This window comes from Chlamydotis macqueenii, chromosome 2, assembly GCF_036417535.1.
Source record: "Chlamydotis macqueenii isolate bChlMac1 chromosome 2, bChlMac1.mat, whole genome shotgun sequence".
Taxonomy (NCBI): Eukaryota; Metazoa; Chordata; class Aves; order Otidiformes; family Otididae; genus Chlamydotis; species Chlamydotis macqueenii.
This window is the reverse complement of record NC_141557.1, coordinates 98,666,415-98,689,755: the sequence shown is the minus strand read 5'-3', so window position 1 is coordinate 98,689,755 and position 23,341 is coordinate 98,666,415. Positions and strand designations below refer to the sequence as shown.

At 37.4% G+C, this 23,341-nt stretch overlaps 1 protein-coding gene across 3 annotated transcripts in view; it reads right to left on the bottom strand.

The window, feature by feature from the left end:
• Positions 1-23,341, bottom strand: part of TEX10 (testis expressed 10) — a 52,939-nt gene that overhangs the window by 7,614 nt on the left and 21,984 nt on the right. For all 3 annotated transcript variants that reach the window (XM_086740503.1, XM_086740505.1, XM_086740504.1), the window contains 2 exons: positions 8,834-8,922; positions 7,559-7,692 (listed from right to left, as the gene is read on the bottom strand). In XM_086740503.1, coding sequence (XP_086596629.1) covers positions 7,559-7,692; positions 8,834-8,922 — 223 coding nt within the window. The remainder of the gene's footprint in view (positions 1-7,558; positions 7,693-8,833; positions 8,923-23,341) is intronic.

The following is a 23,341-nucleotide window of genomic DNA, read 5'->3' as shown; positions in this document are numbered from 1 at the left end:
ACACAACAAAGAGGCGAAAACTGCTCCAGCCAAACAAATTTAACTAAACAGCAACAAAAATAATTATGATCACAGGTGGCTGGGGATACAAATGGGATGGAAGTTAGGAAAGATGATTATGAAAGGGGAAATGCAGGAGACATTTGTTGCTCGTAAAACAGAGCTTAGGAAGTTTCCAAACGGGGTACACAATACGCTTGTGAGCACGACACCAGACACAGTAAGCTAGGGAGATCTCTTCTCATTCAATACTCACATGAGGCCAAGAAATTAAGGACCTTGAAGGCAAATCTACCAGGCCCACCCAGCAAACTAAGGTTTAATTATTAATATTACACCCTTAGGACTATGTCCCTAGAACAGGCCTACCAGTCCACTGAGGTTCTTTCTCCCTGAGATGACAAGTTGTGGGAGCAACCCGACACTCTGACTCTTCCAGAATGGGCAAGGAGAAAGGGCATCACACCACTGACGAGCAGCATACTCGCTTAGGAGGGTTGTGGTAAAGTGCATTGGCATGTTAGTTTTTCAACCTTTTAGATGTTTCTGACCCTCAAAATAGCACAACCAATTCCCTACATCCAGTTCTATTTTCCCATGATTAGGTGGGACTGGCACCCCTTTTCAATTCTATAAATTAAATCCTGCTTGAAATGGCTTTCATAACAAATGCTTTATATCAAAAGTGAAACCAAAATGTTATTAGACATGGAAATGAAAAGCAAAGAAAACTTAATTATCACATGAAAATTAGTATTTTTCCTGACAATTTATTTTCCTTAGGCAAGGGTTTGCATGATGTTTAATTTCCATAATAAAATGTCACAGTTGATTCATTATTTTACATTATATTAGCATTTATCACATTTTTGGTGTATTCATAGATTCCTTTTGGACAAAAGCCAGAGTAGTTTTGTTTCAGAGTATTACTGAAGTGACTGGACAGAAAACAAGCATTTCTGATTGGGGTGGGGTTATATCTTTTTGAGACAAGTATTCTATAACAGGTTTGGTTTAGGTTTAGAGGTTGGGAGTTTTTTTGTTTGTTTTTTTCCTTTTTAATTTTGTTTGAATGTCCACTTGAATAAATTAAGCCAAAGAAAAGCATTCTCTTAAATATAGGGATTATCTGTTAGCACTATGCAGCAAATATTACAGGCTCCGTAATCCACTGGCAGTTTTTCAAACCAAGCCTTACTCATCAGACAAACCCAACTACCCATCCTACTCATGAGCCACACAACTACAACAGCAGGTTCCCTACTAGTGCTTCAAGGAATCGTTACTACACAGGCCTCCTTGTCTGCCATACTGAAGACATAATCCAACACTAGCCAGCTACAATGAAAAAAGATGGGGGGTGGGGGAAGGCTGGGAAGGCAGCCCAGGAGCACTCCCCCTGGGCTTTTTGGAGATCCTGACACCATGAATTAGACTGCAAAGATGACTGGAAGGTAGCTGCCTGCAAATCAAGCCTTCATCCAAAACGAATATTGAGGACACTTGGCCCACTGACACTAAAAACACTCTCAGAAAGTCAGCTTTGCTTATCCCTACACTGGGCACCACTGGGCACATTATTTCAAGCTTAATTATACTGCAAAGTACTTTTTTTTCAAAGAAAAATACTCACCTTCCTCTAAAGACACACACAAGCCTGAGCACAGATTCGAACCAAGCAAGCAGGAAAGATAATGGATCAAGTATTTTAGTGGACTCTGGAGCCAGACCAAAGACAGTTCAGACTCCAAGAGAAGTGATTTTATTGCAAAAGAAAGTTGGCACACACCAGACACTATATCCTAATGTGAACTTTAAAATATATTTTTCAATTCACATCGACATCCACCTCAGACATGGATAACTAAAATGTAACAGGCTGTTCTGCAGTCAATTCCCAAGCCCTTGCAAAATGACTGTTTCGAGCGGGACTCTATCCAGTATAACATGCTACCACAGAGCATAGAAAATGAGAAGTTTTCAGGTGATGGGGCAGGCAATGAAGCTTGTCATCTGAAGCCTGGCCAGCTTCCCCCGAAGCACCCTAGCTTATCAGACAGTGTACTCCCTTGACAGGTGCTGCTTCTCTTTCTGAAATAAATTGATTTGACAGGGCAACATTAAGAGTGCCCTGAGTTGTTGAGAAAGCTGCATACAACAAGAGATCTTTGTTCATCTGCCTTGGCTAAGTTCACAGGGGCGGATGTGAAAGGTATTCCTGATTCAGTGACTCCAGAAAAAAACAACACAAAAATCCCCACATGAAACCCCCACACAATCACAACAAAACAAAACAAAACTTAGGTTAAAAAAAAGAAAAAGCCAAAAAGAAGGAATGGAGTCTGCAGGAGAACATTACATAGGTGGGTAACAGGGGAAAAAAAACACTATGGGGCTAATTTTACATTCAGGGTAGCAAAACAGGAATACAGAAGCCTGTTTTAAGAAACACAAATGCTTAAAAACATATATTGTATCCCGCACACATCTTGACAGAATACATATTTCCAAAGACTTGGAAGGATGTCCAATTGCTGGCTCAGAAACAGGATAACTGCAGCACACAAACTCATCCTGCATCTGTTGATCTGTGGTGATTGCTTATCTGCAGACTCCTTGGCTGTGGCAAAGTCTGATGTTAAACTTATATTAAGAGTCAACTAAACCAAGTGAAGTTATCTTTATTTGCCACTGGACACAGACACATGAGTGGCAATCACCAGTGCTTACCTCCTGTGCAACAACTCAATCACGTATTTAAATCTAGGTACCAGTAAGATTTCATGCCAGGATGCAGAAAACCGTGGGCTGAAGACAATCCTACTGTCTCACTAAGTGACAGGCATTTCTGAAAATACTACTCTTTTGTCAGTAAAACCAGGATTTATGCTCAACAGCTAATGTGCTATCCAGGAGTAGATGAAGCCACACCTGAAAAATGGCACAGGTCTGGTTTTCTTCTCAGAGCCATCTTACTAACAAAATTCAAAGAAAGGACACCACAAAATAACTTTGCTACCCAAGAAGCTTTTGTTTTATCCTCTCACAGCCTTAGTTCGTTCTTCTTTCAGAGCTCTGCAGCTTCCTTATAGCTATAAAATGTCACCACAGTCAATTTCTCCTCCTCATGGATGCCTCCTTAACTACGTGCAGGATGGTCAAAGGAACATGTGATGTACAAGTCTCCAAATTCACCTGCCTGCCCCTTCCCCAAACAAAAGGACTTGAAAACACAGATAATCGTACAATTTGGAAGCGAGCTCTTATCCCACAAAGCCTGTCTTTTTGAGCAAATTTAGTTTAGGTATCACAAGCCAGGATGTGAATATATAGCATAACGCACAGTAACTGTGGAGATGTTAATTCACGCTAGTTACGTGCAGTAATGTGTGAGCTCCCGGCTGTAAGATGTTGCAAGATACGCTGGAAGTATGTCATGCAGGCACAATGGAGCACTGGCCTGAAGATCAAATTAGGTTTTTTGGAAGCTTGTGTTTGGGTTTTATGGGGTTTTTTTGGTGAGTTTTTTGGGGTTGGTTTTTTTTTTTTAGGTCTGAAGAAAATTATGGAAGAGATCTTTGAAAAAGAGCTTTATTCATTTTAGGAAGCATTACATTTATTTATGTAATTTCTCTTTTGTTTCTTTGGAATTTGCATTACTTTAAAAAACTCATTATTTTAATTTCTAAACATTAAACTTGGATACACTGTAGTTTTACAAAACACTAATGGGTTACACAGAATTTGTTTAACCTCCATTAAAGAAGGTGAATATTTTTGCATATTTCTAGTTCAGAAGGGGTACTATATACCCTCAGCTGCTTTTTCTCCCCAGTGCAACCCTAACCTGGAAATGTCAATAAAGAAGATAAGTTGAAATCTTACAGGAACTTCAACTCAAAATCTATATTTAAACAATTTAGTTGGTTTTTTTGAAGTGTTAATCTCTGCTTGAAGTTAACCTACAGCACTGCAACACCACCTTTTACTTCTCAAGACAAACATCCTTGCAGGACTTTTAATTTACATGCCTTGACTTGCTACCTTTATTGATTTGTTGTAATTTTTCACAGTGTATCAGTGCAGATACAGCCGTCCCAACTCTATTTCACTTACAAGACTTCTGTTTTTTACAGACACTAGCATATTACATTCCAGGCATCCCAAGGTTTTTGAATTCAAGACTACTTTTAAAAGCAGTTGACATTCCCTAGTGTTCACTCTTAAACATTTTGTTGAGTATTTTATTGCTTCAAGACAGCTATGTGCTGATTTTAATAACTATGTAATCTCAACTTCGAGCAGAACCTTCAAATTATCGTTTGCTTCCCCCCTCCAAAATGTTCAAGTGTCACAAACATCAAATATTGTAACAGAAATTATCATCATATATACACAGTTACCTTGTTAAACTGTTCATTTCTGCTGGCACTATTTCATTTGATACTGGGAGAGCAATTCAATTACAGAGGAGTGAACAATACTACCAACACACACCATAGGCACAGTTCAAATGAGAGAAGACTGAAGCCTCGTCCCTAAGGCAGCAACCATTTATTCTAGAGCCACATCTATTTCAGCTGCAAGGGTATGATTTTAAATAATTGGCTTTAATAAGGCAGAAGTCATTTTAAGTAGAAGTTACTCCAGAAAAGGAACCAAGATTTCCACATTTAACATATCTTTTCGACAACATATGAAGATTAACCTTTACAGCTATACAAGATACAAGAAAACTTGGGAGGGACTTTCGACAAGGGCATGTAGTAATAGGACGAGGGGTAATGGCTTTACACTGGAAAAAAGTATGTTTAGCTTAGACATAAGAAAGAAATTATTTACTGTGAGGGTGGTGAGGCACTGGAGCAGGTTGCCCAGAGAAGCTGCAGATGCCCCATCGCTGGAAGGGTTTAAGGCCAGGTTGATGGGGCTTTAAGTGACCTGGTGTAGTGGAAGATGTCCCTGCCCAGGGCAGGGGGGTTGGAACTAGATGATCTTTAAGGCCTCTTCCAACCCAAACCATTCTATGAGTCTATGAAAACAGCATTTAAAGGGACATTTTTCTTAAGCATTCCATCAGTTCCTTATTTATTTTACTCCACAATAAAATATTTTTTTCCCTTATGAGGAAATCCTAAATTACAACTGCACAATAAGAACTCTTTTAAATGAACAATTCTCAACACAGAGAACTGGCTCTGCAGCCAATGGAGGGCTCTTCTCACTCACTACGTATTTTAAATTACTACAAATATTTTGCTTAACATTACAGCATCACCATAAACTTCCTTATCCAGCAAGGGAAAGATGGAAGATTCATCATACAGAAGCTGTGCTGCTCTCTACTCTGTTCCCCCCTAAAAGCATGACTAATGCAAGCTGGGTTTTATTATTCCTGTAGCACTTCTTTATTTAAACAAAATAATTTTCTGTCACAGCTAAAAATATTTTTATTCCAAAACTGTGCCACACCTTGAACTACGTCCACTTGTAAGGAAGCAGTCTCTCCAAGCCTATCTTCCTCAAACTCAACGCACACACAGCCATCATATGATACTGTCTTTCAAGACGTCCTAGAAGAGCCTCATGATTTGCTGGCAGTGTTGTTCTCCTCAGAGGCTGCAGCTCTGGGTTTTGGTAGGTTTTGTTGCTGTTTGGCTTATTTCTTTTGAGAGGAGAGTAGCTTGTTCAATACCTGGGGGAAACTACTTGCTCTACAAAAAGTATTCCTGTGCAACTTCCGGTAAATCTTGAACTGAAAAGTTTTTCCCAAGCCAGGATTTTTCTTCTTTTATTTTTTTTTTCCCTCCTTGTTTTTCTAAAATGGTCCAGCCTCTAAGTCCCAAAGTTTTTACAGACTACAGTTCCCAGAATGTTTTCTTTTACAAATTGAACATGAAAAACAATACAAGTCAATGTGTTTGAGGTTAGAGAATAGTACACAACAGGAAAAGAGAAAACCCCTAAAACTTAATGAGCACAGTACTATATTACATATTTACACAGAGAAAACAGTCACTTAAATGCCTAACATCTGATTTTTTTTTAAAGTGGTAACATCAGCATCATTTTGTTTATACATAACTTACAGTATCTACGACTGCACTTGAAATCAAAACCAGCCAACTGAATAATGAATGGAATCCTGTGATTCATAAAAGGAAGTGGTTGCCTTAATACTGATCTCTTCTCTTCGTAAAAAACCAAAGATTTATTTGGAACACAAACAGTATATACCAGAGATCATTACTACCAGATCAAAAAACCATAGCAATTCTGGGGGGAACACCCCAAATAGCATTGCAGTACCACCAGTCCTTCTGGCAAGCATTTAACGGGAACAGTTTGAGTTCTAGAGTACATCTAACTGTAATAACCTACCAAATAAAAAATAAAATCTCCCCATACTGGGAATCTCATTATGCTTTAAAAAATAAAATAATAACAAAGAGATTTGATGTTTTGTGAAACCAAAGTTTGGTTTTTTTTTTCAAGAGAAGAAATTTTCAAAGAATCACAGAATCACTGAAGTTGGAAGGGCCCCCCTCGAGTTCCTTTAGTCCAATGGTCCTGCTCAACTGGGGACAATTTGTGCCCTTTTGTCCTGTCACTGAGCACTACTGAGATGAGTCCGGTTCCATCCTCTTCATTCCCTCCCATCAGATATCTTTACAAATCGATAAGATCCTCCCCCAAGCCCTCTCTTGTCCAGGCTGGACAGTCCCAGCTCTCCCAGGATCATCTCATACGAAAGATGCTGCAGTATGTCCGCATCTCTCTTGTTCTGAGGAGCCCAAAACTGGACACAGTACTAAAAACTTCTGTAACACTCTTCTTTCTGTATTCATGACGGAGATTTCATAAATACTGTCAAATTGACATGTCATTAAAATGTAATTTCACACCTTAAAGACGCTTCTGGCGAGCTAAGTAACAAAAGAGTTGAGTCAGAATGAGGACTAATGCACCTGTTCTGAATAAAATCTGGTGCCTCGGATCCCTTTGGATAACAATAAAATTAAGCTTTCAGCTCTTATGATCTTACAAGCAGGAACTGAATTCACAGTGAAATTTCTAATCCCAGTAAATTTTGATTAAGTAAGCATCAGAAGTTCCAAATAATCACCGATGCCAATTTAGTATTACTTCCAAGTTAAAATCTCATTTAATGCAAGTGCTTTTTAATTAACAGTGGAATTTGCTCTCAAAGAAAACTCTTTATAATTAGTATTTTTACAATTAATTTACTTTTGAAAGCCAAAACATATTGCTGGTCTTAATCTTGTTAGTGTTTAAGAATTTTCCACCAAGGCGTCTACTATTTTTTTCCATGAGTATTGTTTTGCATACTACATGTCTGAACATTCACCTTTGAAAAGAGCTTCCTCCAAAATATTATCTGACGGCTGTAGGAAAAACATTGGCTGTTTTGACAGCTATTGTATTTTTCATTCTTTTTTCAACTCAACTCACAACAAGATTTAGGCATCTGTGGAAAAGGGATGGAGAGCACTCGGAGTTTGTACGCTGTCATTTAGAATTAGCGTTGATGTATTACCTCTGTCACAGCCCAGTGGTGTAAAAACTGGTCCAGATCAGTTAGGTAAAGACGGACAGGTGAAAGCTGTGTCTGGCTAATGTGTGGTTTTCCTCTAATGCCCTGGAGACTAGTCAACTCCTCTCTTGAAAACCCTAGAGAAAAAGAAGCAGTACAACAGCATCATAAAACAAGCCAAGCACTGTTCTACTTCAACAGCATCATTGACAAAAACTGCCTTTTAAATTACGTCTGCACAATATCTTTTTGTTAAAAGCTCTTGCTTGGTATTTTAAATTAAGTATATCAAACCACAAATTTTGACTTCTGAAAGAAACCAATCAATGGCATACCCATTTAAACTATAACGTGGTATTTAAAGAACAACCTGTAAGAGGCCAATGTTATGCTGCTATTTTCAATGTATGTATCTTTAAAAATAATTTTAAAAACATAGCTATAATGCCAAAAAAAAAAAAAAAGAAAAAAAAAATCAGCTAATTCCTTCTAGCCAGATATTAGAAGTTTTACTAAAACAGGACTCTTGCTCCAAAACAGTCACTTTGGTTTTGCTTTTGTTTTCTCAGTTACCAGTATAGCTCTCTCTTCAATGTTTTAGGAAAAAAAGATAATTTTTGAAAGGAAAGTATTTGAACATTAAGAATGACTGAGGTGATGAAGAAAATACACTTTCTTTTTACGACAGGACAAGTTACTGGAATATATTTCTTAGTAATATTATGCCATTTTAACCACTGTCATTTCCCGAAGTTGCATCACCACAGAATACAACTATTTTTATATCTGAGTAACAACATAGCAGCAGAAGCAATTCTGCTCACATGCTGACCTTGTGCAGCTCACTTCAACACACTTTGATTACTTTATTCTGATGGAATGTTTTTAGTAGCGTAAGTACGGCTACAGGAAATCCCAGAGGCACTAATTTATATTGTTACAAGCCATTAAAGGGGCATTTACTTAAATAAAAAAAAAAAGTATTGTTCATGTCATATGCTGAATTTAGGTTTTTCTCATACTTTCCAAATAAAATTGCTAGAATGAAGAAAAAGTGCGCAAATACTCAGCTCAAATGGCAAAGTATAAAAAAAGTGTGTTAAAAAAATCACATAAAGAGAAAAAAAAGAGTATCTCAGATAAAAAAATATGTAACGAGATTAGAATTACTTTCAGGAAGTACTTACTACACCATTTATTCTAAATTAAATCCAGTAATTGACTATCAAAACAACTTTCATTTTATTAATTCTGAATTATGACGTTCACATGGATTACCTATAAGGGTTGAAAACAAGAAGCTGAAATAGTCCACATCATTCACTGAATTATCCTGCACTTGGCACTTCCAGCCCGCAAAGGATGATCTACACAAAACCAACAGCAAATAGTTTATTAAAAAGCATATAATTAAGAATTCACAACCTACCTACACAATACAATCAATTAGCATGACTAAATTGTTAATTTTTGCATTCCTGTTTCTGACTGCTGTTGTTAGAACAGCATTTTAAAGAGCTTCAAAACCAGAACTTGCTCTTTTCAAGACAAGTAATATTGAACTTTGTACCTCTGCATGGGCTTAGGTTGTTAAGTTGATTCAATTACTGAGATAGTAACTTTTCATAAATACCAGTATAACCTTTAATATAGTGACAACAGCCAACACACAGTAAATTAAATTAGTTTTATTCCCCTTATTTGGCAAAAGTCATTCTATTACAAAGCTGGGCTGTATTTTTCATTATATCCACTACTTTTAATACAGCTCTTTACATGAACAATAGATCCCATTTAAAAGCAGTCTCAGCATCTATTTTAGAGTAGCCCAAGCTATTAAACTTAGAACTAAATTTAAAACTTGCTTTGAGATTCAGAACACAAAGAGGAGTAATACGCAAATAGAGGAGGAAACTCATTAACAAAGCTGCCTGACACTTCCCTTTTTGGGGGCAATCTGTAAGAAATGGAGCACCAGCCTACTTTTGTTTCTCAAATTAGAAGCTGCATGTGCTTGCAGAAACCGGCAGCAAACAGACACCACTGATCACCTAAGGGCAGTGTCTTGCCCTTGTATCAGTGCAGAACCCGGCGAAAGCCAGGAGCTGGGAACAAGTACATCTCACACACACTTTCCTGAAAGCGCTGCAGCTAAGACCTACATCACATTATGCAAAACGCATATTATTCAAATTTTCTTGTATGCTGCTCTTGGCACTTGCACTGCAGACTACGAATCTTTGCTGTAAGAAATTGCTGCTTTCTGCTCTTACCATCTTGTGAAATTTCAGAGCTTCTGAATGCAACTTTCCAAGCCAACTATCTGCCTCAAATCACTTTTTTTTTTCGTAATTTCTCTCTGCTAACAGCCAAAATGGCTTAGCTCATGGATAACAAAATTCTGGAAAGCTTGCTTTTCAGAAATTTTTTTTTTTTTTTACAGCTCCATGTTTTGGGAGCAAAAATATAAAATTTGGAATATCTTTGTGCCAGGCATATAGATTTTTGCCGCTCCATGAAAATCCATCCACAATATTTCAGCATCCACATAAGTGACAGATAGAATATGCACGTGTCTGTAGCTACTCAGAAAGAAAAAAAAAATTTCAGAATTTCTTTAAATTAAAGGAAAAAAATTCATTATTTAATCAGACTACCACACAGGATAATTAGTTCTAGGGCGAAAAAAAATAATAAAATCACAGCTAGCGAGAGAGAACAAAGACAGGCTTATTAAATAAAGCTCCCACTTCACATTGTATCCTTAACTGTAAATCCTTATTGCCAGGCATATTTGAAGGGACCTAGCGACTTTGTGGTGTGGGTAGCTCTACACAGTTCCTTCTAGTTCCTAGGAGGCCTTCAGACCTCCTCTGAGGCCAGGCTCACTGCTTCCTTTTCTTAACCTGTAGTCTCTCCCCATTCGCAAGGCTGCCACTTGGCTGCCAACACTGAGTTCTCCACAGACAAACCCCTTGGCCATGGCCAGTAGTCTTCTCCCAAGAGAAGGAACAATTTCTTCCCTCCTTCCAAGGAGGTTCCAGCCTGATTCATTACAGCATCAAGGAGATTTCACACATAGTCAATCAGCAAGAGGTCTTGCAACCTGTTTCCTCAAAGATTCTACGTAAGGTGAATATTCACACAACAATTACATCCGTATACCAGAATAGAAAATGAAGGTCATGTCCTGTTCAGTATAGGGGAAGAAGCTGCCTGAATCCAATGCAGAGGGATCATCAGTCAGGCTTGAGGTCACTCATTATTCTAAAATAAGCACCGGGGAGCATGAAGAGAGATTCAGGAGAATTTAGGACTTACTGAACACAGAAATTCAAACTGTGATGCAATCACTGAGCAAAATGGTGGGAATGCAAGAGACTGGAAGAGATACATCAGATGACAAGCTGCAAAGGGAATCTGGGAAATGTGAAAATAAAAAACAACATTGGGCAGGAAGAAAATATGGAAAGAATTTGTGATAAGCCCAAATTCAGGGAGTATGGACTTGCACGACAAAGCTAGCCAGAATCTGGTTTAAAATAATAAAATATAAAAATATTTTTCCATGCAACAGTTAGCAGATGTGTTAAATTCCTCATAATAGGATGTGGATGTAAGAATTGAACATTAGATCCAGAAGAGACTGAACAAAACCTCAGATTCAGGCAGGCTAGAAAACACAAACTGCAATAGGTTCAGGAGGTCCCTGGACACGAAAAATTATTCCAAAGCTTATTGCTAAATGTCTAGAAATTTTTCAAACATTTCTGCAGTTTTGTTTTTCTACCCACATTTGACTATGTGCACACTTGCAAAACAGGATAAGCATTTTAAGCATCCTGAGAGCATGCTGAGTGCCACTGATGTAGATGTAAGAGGAAGCAGAGTCACTGCTGTTCCACCCTGCGAATATGGAGGCAGTGTAAGACACAAACCCTTGACAGAGAAATCAAATCATTTTAAGACTCATCTACAAGCAGAGATACACTGAGACACACACATACACACAAAAGCAAGATACCCAAATTCAGCTCCCATTTACTTTTTTAAAAAAGTGAGAGCTATACATAAAAGAAGCCTCAATGTTAAAAGAGCCTTAAGGTTAAAAATAATCTAGCATTCAATTTAGAAAGTGACAAAGAAAGTTGCCTATAATCTTCAGCTTGGCCTCTTTGTGCATATACCTCAGAGTATGATAGTATTATGTGTCATTTTCTAAAAAAACCATATCTATGCCTCATTCAAATCATGGATGAATGGATCGATCAGGATTACGCAAAGAAGGATAACAGTCTGACCTGTTCTTGCCTTATTTATTGCATCATCTGTAACATGCACAACATACTAGGCATGAGATGGTTAAAAAAAGTAGAAGAAAGGATTAGCTCGCAAATTCAGGTAAACAAATAGGTTTCAGGCATTATACTGGATCACCCTCCTATCTGTATCATAGAAGTTCTATGAGATGCTAGACAAATACTTTTCAAAATTGGAGGACAGGAAGTCAGTGGTATCATCAGATGAGGTATTAACTTACTTTTATAATAGAAAAAACCAACATTATTCATAGTGCAGGCTTCTTTCATCCCGTCTTTCTGTCAGTTCTCAACTGCCCTGCAGCAGTTCAACAGTGAGTCAAAGACTGAAAGGGTAGCAATAGCTGTGGAGCTTCATGTATCTTAAAGAGCAGCACACGAGACCCATCTGATCTCTACTGCTCCACTTGCACCTACAGTGAAATGAAGTCAATGCTAAATATTCTCAGAAATCAGTGCCCAGATGTTTCACGTTGAATTCCTAACATTAGCAGGTACTTCTGTGTACTTCTCTCTACACCGTTTCCTTGCCTCAATTTCTCATCTGTAAGTTGGGAAAAGTATCACCTCCACATCTCCTACAGCTGCAGAAATGCACAAGCACAACACAAAATCCCATGGGTGGGAGGAATCACTTTGTTTTCCAAGTGGGACACAACACAATAGACAAACCGTGGAGCCTTATACTCAAACAACGAAGAAAAACCAAAACATTATGTAAACACTCCTCCAGGGAGGATGATGCACACAATATAGAATGTAAGATGCAAAAATAACATGAGATCATGTAATCAAAGACTAGATAAGGAGCTCACAGATACACCATAACAAATTAAGACCAAGACCAATGTCTTTCTAATATTACAAATACAAGCAGAACGGCATTACAGCATTGGAGAAGTTTGTTTAAATACAAGTCTAACCAGTTGTCAATGGCTCAATTACCTTAAAAGCCAAATGTCTATAATGTAGTTAAATCTGCTCAATTTTGAGAAATCAGAAATAAAGAACACAGAATACAACAGAAAAAGAAATAATTCTAGAACACATGTTGATGTACTACAAATATATTATGAATTCTTTTAAAAAAGAATATTTTAATATATTAAGACTATGATGGAAAATTAAGAACTATGTGCGCTTTTAAAATGTTTTCAAGATGCTTCTGAATTACATGTTAGACATTTAACTTTAAAAAATCAGATTTATATGTGAAAGAGAGGTAATAAGTGTATTACAACCTCTCTTTTTTGAATAAATTTTTACTGACAATGGGAACCTGCTACCAAATTGCATATGAGTGAGACCTCTCCAGTCAGCTAGTCCAAACCCACATTAACTCTGATGAATTACATGTTGTAATTTCCATAAGGTTACCTGCTCTCCATGAGAACCTCTCTACTGAGGCTTAGAATTGCACCTTTAGGTAACCTGCTCTATACACCAAACGGAATTAAAAGCAAAGCTGAATCTAATTAACTTAAAAATCACTGCTTCTCTTGCCATTACCATAGCAAATATTTCTCAGTCACAGCAACTGTGCAATGCATTCCTTTTATCACTCACTGCTAACTTTTCTTTTAACTCCAGACGGATCTCACTGCTTTTGTTCACACTGTTATTTTCAGGTTGGTCTATACCACAGTTGCAAAACAAAACAACTGCAGTTTGTGCACAAGTGGTTATTTCTCAACTACAGGCTATTATCTTTGTGCTTCCTGACCTAAACTAGCTACCAATTGATTTCTGGTGCAGGTTTAGGGTGTTGGTTTTGATTTATGCAGTCATAAGGAGCCTTTGGGTAATTTAGAGGTCTCTGGTAGAAGAACTCTGATGAACCTTGCTGCAGTCACTTTAGAAATTATCCTTTCATTTGTCCTTCTGTAAAATACACTGTTCAAACTCCAACTCAACGCATCTATGAAGCACAGCAAGTTTTGCTTAGAATCTGGGTTGGGTTTAAAAATTTTTTCTTGTTGTTGTTCTTCAGCAATAAAATTGAAAAAAAATGTAACGAATCTCAAAAACTCCTGAGTTGAGTCTTCAAGTATTTTTAAAGTCAAACAAGAAAAAGCAAATGCAAGATTCACAATTCTTCTAAGGCACTGGTACTACCACCCCTTTCTTCATAAATGTGAGCATTACATAACTCAAGAAGTACAAGATCAAGGGTCTAGGTTTTCTGTTCAAGGAAACTAAAAATCCAATTCTTTCACCTTCCAATAAAGTGCTTCCACTGCAATAATAGAGAATATTCTAGTGCAAGGTGTTCCTGAAGCTTTCCAGAATTATTTAAACATTTGCAATAGAATAGCCCGAGAAACCTAACTTAACTTAGATTGTGGTAGGTCATCCCATTTTAAATTTATTTTATCAGTCATTGATCACAGATTTAAACCAAGGCCTCCCACAACTGTTTCTTTAATTCTAGGTTATAAAACAATTCTAAGAGGAGTTTCCTCTCTATTTCTTCCACTGATACTTCTGTTCCACAAAGAACATGTAAATATTCATAGGCATAGCCACCAGCTGATTCATTCATTTCCTGATAAAAACCCAACTGCATTCCAGGCTGCAACTCAGTGAAAATCTAATAAAATTAATACAATTTATTTATATATTATTAAATTAAGTACACCTCCTCAAAATAGTTCAATGAGTAAGTCACTGTGTTAGAATAGGAAATCAACCTCCCCTTCAGATGAAGGCAGTGAACTCGGATTTTCTGCATCCTCAGCAAGTGCTTTAACCACTGAGGTACTACTAATAAAGTGTCTTTCAAACACATCAGGAGCAGAAAACTTCCCAAGATTCTGTGCACCCAGCAGACAACCTGCGCATAAGAACAGCACTCAGGCAAGATAAGGCCATAGGACAGAAGCTACAGGAATTCTGCCCATCTCTGATCATCAGAGAAGAAACTGTGCTGGTTCCCATCCCAGAATGACTCTTCAAGAAGACCTGTTCTTCAAGCAGCCACACAACATAATATGCAACCCAAGAAAACAGAAGGGAATTACCAGGATGAGATGGCACTCATCATGCAAAGGAGCTCCAAGGAAAGGCAAGGATGCACTGAACAACTAGCAGCCGTGAGCAACCTGCCATCTGAGAACGTCCCAAACACCTATATAGGCTGTGGAGTGGCAAATGCGGTAATGTTTTTGGTTTTGTTTTTAAAAATAAATTCCACATAACTAAGGTCTGTAACTTTAATGCCTGCACTAGGCAAATTAATACACAGTATATAATGGATAAAATTATCTGACACATGAATACCTATGTTGTGCTTGGGAACAGACAAAAGTTTCCGAAAAAAATAATTTTTGCCTTACATATCTCTTAGAAATCTTCTTAAGGAGTAGGTGCACATGAATATGGAAGATCCTACAATAACTACAAAAAAGAATTCCAGAAAACTAAGCAGCCACAGTGTAGGAACAAAGATCCTTATATCAAAAGATAACTGGTTTAAAGGCAGGAAATGACAGGTAGAACTGACACATCAGTTCATACAGTGGAAGACAGACATCACTAGAGGTTCCCAAAATCTGTGCTGGCACTGGGTTGTACAGCCTACGCAGGAACAACTCAGAAAGAGAGATGACAATGTCCACTAACAACATTCACATTATTCAGTATACCAATGTACCTAGTACAGCAGCACACAGCTAATCAAGTCTGCCCTGCCTTTTTTTTTTCTTGACAAAGCTATTCAGTCAGTTCATCTCCCTACAGCCTGAAGGTGACAAACCACCACCTTCCAGATGCATGTTCTGTAGCTTTAGTTTAGTTTAGTTAAGGCCTTGAAAATTAAAGAGGCTGAGTAAAGTAGTTCTTCCACAACAACCAGAATAATGACACTGCAATCAAGGATCATAAAGAAGTTGTTTCCACTGCATGGAACAGGGGCTGAGTTCTCCCACACTACCCAGGACCACAGATGTACAGGATAATACCCCTTACTTCTTGGGAATCTTTCACTGTGATCAACCACTGTGTTGAGAAAAAGCCTTTACAGATAATCCACAAAAAGGGAGTAAAGAAAAAGTTCCCTCTTTATGTCAGCTTTGTATTTTTATGACCTATGCCACCTATGACCTCTCAACATAGCGAGTCTAATATCAGCCCAGGGAGTTTATCTGTCAAGAAAAAACTGTTCAGCTACTGCTCAGTACTCATGAGGAGCAGGGGACTTCCACAGCAATACTGCCGCATCCTTCTCTAGAGCCAAGAGGACTCCATTCAAATTCTTCAGCACGCTGCTCAGGAGTCACTGCCTGAGTCCAGAAACACCGCTCTGCTGAATAAAACCATGCTAGGACAACACCGTACAGATATGTCTCCTAGCCAGCCTCCTAGCCATAGGATTGTTATGAACACCTCACGTTTTACACAGACACCTAGCTGCACGACTAATAGCAGTGCTGTCTGACAACCATTTAAATTTGTGGTTACATATAAAAACACCTCTTAAATATGAGGTAATGGAACAATTACGAAATTGGCTATTCTGGAGAGCTTGGTGAGTATGTTACAACACATTCCAAATGCTCCCATGTTCTCATTCTCAGGAACTGTGTGTGTATAAACAACACTTATACTGGAAGGAGCAAAACCACATGCAAGTACCATACTAGGACTGTTGTACCTTTATGGAAGAAAAATATAAAACGTTTTCCCCCAGTGCACACATGTACTTGCACTACTGTAAAATATGTTATTTTAAAATACTAAAAAGCCCTATGCCAATATTTATCTCAGCTTTGGCATAGTTTATTCCTGTTTAGCTTTAATGAAAAATAATTTCTGTCAAATTGAAATGCAGCTGCAACAAAGTATAACTCAGGTTCCTGCATTAACTTAATCAAATCAGTTTTGTGTTACACTGTTAACGAGGATCAGCACTCTCAACTGGCATACCAGTTCTTGAAGAGACAGTGAACCAAGACCGTCAACAAATTGAAGCTAAAATTGTTTAAAAAAAATAAATAATTGTATCTTTGAATACTTCTCCAACCCTGTAGCCATCTGATCATTCACACCAACTTAGCTCCAGGTAGCACAGGTCCTGAACATAAACTCTGAGAGCAAGAGAAGAGTTTTAATCTTACTTTTCCTCTAACAGGTTACCATATGTAGGCAACAGTTTGTTAGCGTGAGTTTTTTTGCTTTAACTCTCATTATCTCTTTTAAAGGATCAAATGTTTTCTTTTCAAGCTGTGGCAAAATACAACAAACATCTGCAAGGAATTACCAGGGATTTGGGGAAAAAATATGAACCCTATTTTAAGAAAACAACAATTTGAGCTATGCATTGTTAAAAGTAAGCCTGTCAGCTACTCATTTGCTCCATGGTTGCAAAGGTTGTCTGAAGAAAAGAATTGCTTACACATTATAAACGAGAGCACAAATCGGAAGAAACATTCACTAATGAGCAAAAGGCATTTACTGACTAGTGCAATTGTAAGTGCAGCAACATAATTCTTCTCCCCTTGGTTAGGAATATGAAACTACAAGCAACCACCTGGGGACAAATGTAAAGGGCTGCGTCCCTAAACACAAGCTTAGCCTTCTCCCTCAAGTCCTAGACCTTTACATAACAGTGACCAAGGAAAAGGAAATTTGCTGACCAGATGCGGATGAAGGAATTCAGCGTAACCCACTCCAGGATCCAGTTCTCAAGAACTATGGAACCTTTCTGACCTTGCAGCAAGGAAAACAGATCAATCTCTTACCCTTCATCCTCAGGAGCACCCAGTCAGGGAAATGCAAGCATTCTGAAAACACACTCTTCTTTTAGAGTATATTCAATAGTGCCTTCAGCGTTTTCATTACCCTTTTAATACTTTCCTCCTTAATTTTTTGTTTCTAAATTGAGGGATGTGAAAATACAACCAGAAAAAGCACTTGACAGATCCTACTATTTTTACATTTTTCTTAGCAACCCATTCATAATTACTACACCTTCCTATACATGTATGCTTTCGACTTAATTCTGCAAGGTGTATTGAGTTGACTTTCCATGGTACCATTTGTAACGAATTGAAAATGTTTTTTCTCCTTTTTTTTTTCTTTAAATAAAAACTTAACTGATTCTGGTAAAACTTTGATTTTATTTATGTGTTCCTTAAAAAAAAAACAAAAACAAACTTCTGAAATCTTTTCTACACTTCATTTGTATGAGAATTACCATATTTAATTGCTCTATCCATGTTGTTAGTCACAATAATGGGTCACAATAGGTTCTTCTCCAGCTTGCAAATACTTTTTGGGAATATAATGTTTTTCTTTCTCTTGTCTATAATAATGCATTCAAGTCTTTAATGAAGTAGTATATAGGCTCTTCGTTAGCCATGTTTTGCATCTTCAATGTGCCTCCTCAAGCTATACTGTCAAAGGTTGCAAATCACGTAGCTAGGATGACAAAGTAAAAGTATTTACTTACAAATGAAGTACCTACAGAAAACTTTAAACTCTATTATGATCCTAAAACATCTCTGGGTAATATACCTGGAGACACAGAATTTTACATCTTATACCACCAATGAGACATTAAAATGACCATTCCAGTTCTTTCTAAACACCAAATTCCCACGAATAGTAGGAACCAACAGGAATTAAGTCTGGCTGCTTGATGAGAGCCAGCTGAGCTCCCTCATTACTGTCTGGAAAGTAACAGAATATTTTAAAGGCACTACCTCTTAAGGAAAGAGTCCATTTACAGTTGCACTCTGCTTGTTGTAAGTTACCCCCTGAGTTCTCAAATCTGTGAAAACTAGGACCTCCCACATAATTTATTTCTTGCTGGGAGAGAGCACTCAGCTTTTATTTATATGGTACTCATCCTTCTCCTTTTCTACAGCAACAGAAACAACAACCCTTTGCAAGACCCCAGCAGGGGAAGAGTCCCACAAGAATAAGAAATGGCTATTTGAAGCCATTGGAGACCTCATTTACGGACACTCTACTTCAAGAGAGAAATACTATAAATTAACTCCCTTTTTTTTTTTTAATCTAGGCACTAAAATGTTATCTGTCCAATTCTCTATTACAGTGAAATAATTTCCAGACACACTGTTCCAATAGATAAAGAGTTTAAAAAAAAATTATAACTATTATGCATAAGGCACATAAATAAATTGCATTTATGTAATTAAGCTGAATAGGCTTTCCTTATTTGTACCTCAAGACATGTTAAAAGGAGACAGAACTTTTCCTGTAAAGTCATCAATTAGCTTCCTAGTTTATATATTTGATCACAATCTCATAATCTGCATTTCTTAATCCATATTTCATAGAATAAAATGCATCACAGTAAGTACAAAGATTACACATTAATCTTAAGTATCCTACCTTATACAAAAGGGAAGGGAAAAAGAGAAACATGTTTGCAAGAATATCTGCCATTCAATCACCGCAAAGTCACCAAGAAGTAGCAAACAAAAACACTGAACCTAAGAAGTGGTGAAAAATGGTGTTCCTCTACAGCTGTTACACTATAGATTTTGGTATATAAACAGCAGACCTCTGTTTTGTCAGACAAGCAAGATAATCTACCACACACAAGAAGGCGAGTTTACAACATTTAATACACTTCCATACTTAATGAAAAGACTTGCCTCAAAGCCAGTCTTGAAAAAGTACTCAAAAAATAAACATATGTCTCACTAATCCTTTAAAAGCCATTCTGAAGTAGCCTAGCTGCCCTACAAATGTAGAAAGTACGTGAAGAGGGATTACACCAAAAAAATCTTTCCAGCTTTACCTATAATACCGCTAAAGTTTATGACCTTAGTCCCTACTAGACCACCAATGATTAATACATTTCTTCGCTTCTGGAGAGAATTGTCTACCTGTCCATATACACATCCTCAAGGAATCACCAGAAGCCCACTGTCAAGATGAAGCTGACTGGAATTTCAAACCAAAGATCCACTCATGTCAAACGTTACATACCCCCCATCCAGTACTTAAACCACTCATCTTTAATCAGCAGAGAACTACTATCTGATTATTTATCAGTTATTCCAATAAATAATAAATTTAAAATAAAGTATTGAAGTTAATGCTATTAGGAATGTGGCACACTGCATCAAGATGAATGGTCCACCTCAATATATCAAAGTAGTACCACCTAAGGACCACAGAAAAATTAATCCAGCAAATTTGATGCAAAGACTTTCTAAAATACTTCCCACACCCTTCCATTTGTCTCCAAAAAGCTCCTCAAAGGCTTAAATCAAAAGCTGATTTAGAGAACTCATCTCCTTCAAAGAAGCCATTGCCTCTCATTTCTATCAGTATGACGTTACAGATTTTTCAGTCCTGTTGCTCTACACCTTTCCTCACCTGTTTGTGTATGAACAGGAATGGGGAGAAAGACTTATATGCAAAACCCTGGCATGCTTCCAACTCTCAGAACCCTACCTGCCTGGATTTATTGAAATTACTTACATCTCAGATCCCACACAGTAAGCACAAGGCAGGCACCAGATGAGAACAGCAGCAAAATTAAGCCAAGACAACACCTCCTGTCCCTCATTTTCACCTGACACTCACCAGCTGTAGCTGTTCCAGTGACCCAAACAGTAGCAAAGTCTGCTCATTGGCACAGAGATCAATTAGCATAAATCTGGCCATGTTCATACCAGCATCCAAAATGGAGTGGCTGCATTTCATCTTTCTTTTCAGAACGGTCCTTGGCCTGTGCTAACTGGTAAAGCTTTAGTGAATAAAGACCAAAAGCATGACAAACCATCCTAATAATTTAATAGTATAGATAATCACCCTCACAGGCTCAGAAACTTTTCTATTATATATGGAAATACTGTCAACATCATCTTCACTCTCAGCATGCAGAGCCCACTTAATGGGCTTCTACAGAACCACCTAGCTATTAATTCCATCACTGCAAAAATAAGAAGCGGAAACTATTGAACGTCTTCAAAATTAATTTCTAATCAACAAAAATTTCTAAAAGTTAACATGCAATAATTATAATTTAATGTTACCACCTGATACCATCACAAGGCTGTGGTTTAAGCCATCTGGATACATTTACTATCTACTTTTATAGTTTACACATGCACACAGAAAAGCTATGAGTTCCTTGAGTTTATAATGATTGTTCCTGGAATAAATGCAGCAGTCTCATTATCATCCATATGTACTCTCATCAAATCCACCTTAATGTAGCCTCTTCCTGGAAAATACACACAGGCACATATGTGCATTCTCAGATGTACGTAAAAACATACATGCTCTGCCAGTCAAGAATAACAAAGAAATAAAGGCTTTTAAAGAAATTAAGAACAATTACCAAATACAGCAGTGAGCCTCTGATGCTCCTGAATGCAGCCTATTTAAAGCATGACAGATAAGCAGGTGGCATAGAAGAAAACAAATGTATAAAAACTACCCCCCCACCAAATAAAACACGAATGCACTGGAAGAAACACAGTGCCATCTACTGACAACATTGGTTTTACTCATAAATGACATCTCCCGATGGACTGATTCCTAACAGTTTTTCTATGCCAAACTATCATAATCACAAAGTGTCCCACGAACCAGACTGTGGCACAGAACTGTGAAATTATATAGGTTTTGTAATAGTACCACTCATTTCAAAGACTTGCATTTTAACTCTGAGAATCACAAGAGCTGTAAATTATTACCAAAGTTACCTAGTCTCTCTACTTCCTTCAAGGCTTTACCTCTGCCATCCACGAAGCAATTTTGTTCAGCCCGATCTTAAGCATCCCCAGTGAAGTATATTCATACCCCATTCCAACACAGCCTATTCCCGTATGTATCTCCGCTTTTAGAAAAATTTGCTAGCACTCAAACCAAATGTTTTTCTGGCATTTAAGTTCTATATTTCTAATCCTGCTGAAACTGCATTCTGCCATTCCTTTTCAACTGCCTTTTACACACACAGTTCTCTCCTTCCCAGCCTTATTTACCTAACAATGCCAATTTGTCAGTCATTCCCCATTATCACAATTTACAGACTATCATTCTTTGTGTGCTCTCCTTTAAACTCAATCCAGTTTGTCCACATTATTATCTAAAAGCAAGCCACAAAGCTGGATACAACAATCCAGCTTGGTTTTTCTGATAAGCGATAGAAAATTAGTTCATGTCTCCTGTGTGCCATGACAGGCTGAAGCCCAGCTAAGATTCACATCTAGAAAACCTGCTACTGCTTGCTTAAGTGTGCAACCTCTTTTCCAAGCAAAAAGATATATTAGACTCTTCTGGTCTTGAGAAGTTAATATTAATTGATACTTATTTCCCTAACTTCACATGCTTAAGTTGCTAAAGCAACTTTTTTCTTTTTGGACATCTCCCTCAGCAGCCACTAAGATTTCTGACGTCATCTAAATTTTCTAATTAGAAAATTCCTAGAATGAAGTTTAAAGGATAAAAAAAAAAGTTTACAGTCATGACAAAAAAAAAAAAAAAAAAAAAAAAAAGTCTTTCACAAAACAGATTTCACCTAAGAAGCTGAGCCACAGCTAAAAAAAATGTGTCATCGGTAAGCCCATTAAAGCTTGTATGAGTTTTTAAGTTGGTTCTATAGGTGAGAATGTATTTTCAATGCTGTTGCATTCACTTTGTCTAGAAGACTCATTTTAATCTTTACAAGGACTCGCACTATTTTCAGATGTGTTTCTGAAGAAAACTGCTTAAGTTCCTGTTTTTAATACTGATTCCTCTCAATGAAGTGGGAACAGCCTTATTAAAGAAAAACCATGCTCAAACAAGAGTAATCTCTCTTTTCCAAATTTCATCAGAACTTGCAAGTTTTCACAAAGGCCCGTTAGGACTTATCAATACAAGAAACTACACTAGTATAATTAAATCAGTACTTTTCTTTCACTTAGTTATTTCAGATTGAGTTGTTGGGTAGGTAATCCACTATCTCTGAATCCAACTTAGTTTAAAACATGTTCCAAATGCCGTAAATTAAAATCAGAACACTTCCTTTGCACCACTGAAAAATGAGAAGTTGCTCCTTCTGTTGTTACGATGTAACCTATTTTTGTAAGAACACTGCCCTCCGGCTACCTCTTGCATCTTCTGCCAAAAGCATCAAATGCCCACACTCACCTGTAGCTTTCTGATAATCCTTAGAAGACAGTTATACAATTACTATAAAAATCTCCCACACTGAAAATCTGGAAAGAGCTAACAACAAAATAAGCACCTTGGTACTTATTACTGACTTTAGTTCTCACAATTATTGTCTTTGAACAGTTATGGTTTGCCACCGCATTTCCAGTATATGGCAGAGAACTTTTCTTTTTTACAAGTTAAATTTGAGGTCCACCTTCCCAAAACTAGACAGAATTTCCTTTTCATAGCAGTAACCCATTCTATATAGGACACTATAAATTTCATCTCCATCACTTTAATGTTAGTCACCTTATTTATATGTTAAACAGCTAATACAAACAGG